Below are 3,126 nucleotides of genomic sequence, written 5' to 3'. Positions count from 1 at the left end.
GGCTACTATACTGTGGTTTCCTTTTGGGTTATTTTTTAGACAATGTACATTTTGACAACCACATTAATATTACTCACACCAGTGATTCTTAACCTTTTTTAATTTCAAGGACTCCCAGTTTGATATGCATTACCCTATGGACCCCCTCCCTCCCCTCCTTCAAAACCTCACTCAAAACCCACCTCTTCGGGATTGTTTTTCCCAGCTGAGGTGTAGTTAAGATGTCTCTCCAACCCATGCTTAACCTTTTACGATTTCATATTTTCTTCATAAAGTTGGTTCCTTCCTTTTCTTTATGTAAAGCAAATTCGGGTACTTAGAAAAGCGCTATAAATCTGAGCTATTATTATTATTGTTAGGCTATTATTATTGTCTCCGCCAAGAGACTATGTTTTTGTTCTCGTCCTTCTGTGTGTCCACCAAGCTAACATTGGTCAAGCTTCACGTAACACGTGACAATATGTTGAAAGGGTGTGCTTTGATTGGCTAGCGAGACGCATGACGAAATAGAGACCTATAAATAGGTGTGTCACTTCAAAACATTATTTATATGCTTTGAAGTGACATCAGTGCCATCAGCCAAGCTAACATTGGACATGTTAGCTTGGCTGATTGAATGTTAGCCAAGCTAACATGTTCTAATCCTTAGATGTTCTAATCTAAGAATCAGAACATTTCTAGAAAACTATGGTTAAAGATAGGGTAAGTGATTTCCTTTGGTTAAAATAGCACGGGTCTGCTGGCGGAGACTTGTGCTCAGAGGAGCACATTTTCTAGTTATTATTATTATCATGATTGTATCAAATCCCCACACCGCCGTCTACACTTTAAACGTGTTAATTTAACTCTCCATTTGGTTCCATTTGTACACTCTCAAGAGTTACAGACCCATATAAGGGTCCATTTGGTTCCATTTGTACTCTCTCAGAGTTACAGTCCCGTATAAAGGTCCATTTAGTTCCTAACTATGAAATCATTTAGCTGGGGACCCCCTCACGCTATCGGCTTCACTGATTGGCTAACCGTTGGGCTGGTCAACCTTTGGGTTGGCCAATCGGCTTCGCGGACTGTCTACCCTTTGTATGACGTTTGTCCCGCTTACCAATATAAGTATATAGTGTGTTCAGTATCACACCATACATTCACACAGCAAGAACTGTCTTGGTTAAACCAGTAGAGAATCTCACCACTTTCTGCAAACAATAATGTCTCTGCCAGTTATCCTGCTGAAGGAGGGGACCGACACGTCTCAGGGCATTCCCCAGCTCATCAGCAACATCAACGCCTGCCAGGTGATCGCCGAGGCGGTGAGGACCACCCTGGGGCCCCGGGGGTACGATAAGCTCATCGTGGACAACAGGGGCAAGGCCACCATCTCCAACGACGGCGCCACCATCCTGAAGCTGCTGGATGTGGTCCACCCGGCCGCCAAGACCCTGGTGGACATCGCCCGCTCCCAGGATGCCGAGGTGGGCGACGGCACCACCTCCGTCACTCTCCTCGCCGCCGAGTTCCTGAAGCAGTCCAAGTCGTACCTGGAGGAGGGCCTGCACCCGCAGATCATCATCAAGGCGTACCGCACGGCCACCGGCCTGGCCGTCAACAAGATCAGGGAGATCTCGGTCACGGTCAAGAAGGACGACAAGCTGGAGCACAGGCAGCTGCTGGAGAAGTGCGCGGCCACCGCCATGAACTCCAAGTTGATCGCCAACCAGAAGGAGTTCTTCTCCAAGATGGTGGTGGACGCCGTCCTGTCCCTGGACGAGCTGCTGCCGCTGAAGATGATCGGCATCAAGAAAGTCCAGGGCGGAGCCCTGGAGGACTCCCGGCTGGTGGACGGGGTGGCGTTCAAGAAGTTGTTCGCCTACGCCGGCGAACGTCTGCAGCCCAAGCACTACGAGAAACCGAAGATCGCCCTGCTCAACGTGGAGCTGGAGCTCAAGGCGGAGAGGGAGAACGCAGAGGTCCGTGTCCAGTCGGTCGGGGAGTATCAGGCCATAGTGGAAGCCGAGTGGAACATCCTGTACGATAAACTGGACAAGATCTGCAAGTCCGGGGCCAAAGTGGTGCTGTCTAAGCTGCCCATCGGCGACGTGGCCACCCAGTACTTTGCCGACAGGGACCTGTTTTGCGCCGGAAGGGTCCAGGACGAGGACCTCAAGAGGACCATGATGGCCTGCGGAGGCGCCATCCAGACGTCGGTCGGAGCCATGACGGACCAGGTGCTGGGACAGTGCGAGCTCTTCGACGAGGTCCAGGTCGGCGGGGAGAGGTACAACGTCTTCAAAGGCTGCCCCAAGGCCAAGACGTGCACCATCATCCTGAGGGGCGGAGCGGAGCAGTTCATGGAGGAGACGGAGCGCTCGCTACACGACGCCATCATGATCGTGCGCCGGGCCATCAAGAACGACTCCATCGTGGCGGGCGGAGGCGCCATCGAGATGGAGCTGTCCAAGTACCTGAGGGACCACTCCAGGACCATCCCCGGCAAGCAGCAGCTGCTGATCGGCGCGTACGCCAAGGCCCTGGAGATCATCCCCCGGCAGCTGTGCGACAACGCCGGCTTCGACGCCACCAACGTTCTGAACGAGCTCCGCGCCAAGCACGCCCAGGGCGGCGGCACGTGGTTCGGCGTGGACGTCAACAACGGCGACATCGCCGACAACTTTGCCGCATGCGTCTGGGAGCCGTCGATCGTCCGCATCAACGCCCTGACGGCGGCGTCCGAGGCGGCCTGCCTCATCCTCTCCGTGGACGAGACTATCAAGAACCCCCGCAACGTTGTGGAGGCGCCGAGGGGCAGAGGCCGTGGGAGATAAACATAGGTTTAAAAGCTAATGTAACATAGGTTTAAATGATAATGTACGATAATAACATTGATATAAAAAAGTAATACATATTAAACAAAAACTTTTTTTTTTTCTTAACAACTTTGTAAATTGCCTTATAACTGATACAGATAGATTTAGTTATAGGTAAATAGCTTTAGTTACTAGTTCCGGTGATCCAAGCAACGTGCACCCATCTGACCACTTAACACGTGCACTGATTGGCTGCTGTGTTAAGTGGTCGTAAGGGTGAATTGCAGTATTGCAGTGAAAGTATAAAGAAAGTATTGCTTTATTG

At 51.3% G+C, this 3,126-nt stretch overlaps 1 protein-coding gene across 1 annotated transcript; it reads left to right on the top strand.

Annotated features, from left to right (window-relative positions):
- Window positions 1–1,205: 1,205 nt before the first annotated feature.
- On the top strand, window positions 1,206–2,819 carry LOC311057494 (T-complex protein 1 subunit eta-like; the record flags this gene model as incomplete). Its single annotated transcript, XM_084074454.1, has 1 exon — window positions 1,206–2,819. The coding sequence occupies one exon, from the start codon at window positions 1,206–1,208 to the stop codon at window positions 2,817–2,819; it is 1,614 nt and encodes a 537-aa protein (XP_083930580.1).
- Between the last annotated feature and the right edge of the window lie 307 nt (window positions 2,820–3,126).

The sequence above is a fragment of the Gymnoscopelus microlampas genome (assembly GCF_963454915.1).
Source record: "Gymnoscopelus microlampas genome assembly, chromosome: 12".
Lineage (NCBI taxonomy): Eukaryota > Metazoa > Chordata > Actinopteri > Myctophiformes > Myctophidae > Gymnoscopelus > Gymnoscopelus microlampas.
This window is presented reverse-complemented; position numbering and strand designations above follow the sequence as displayed.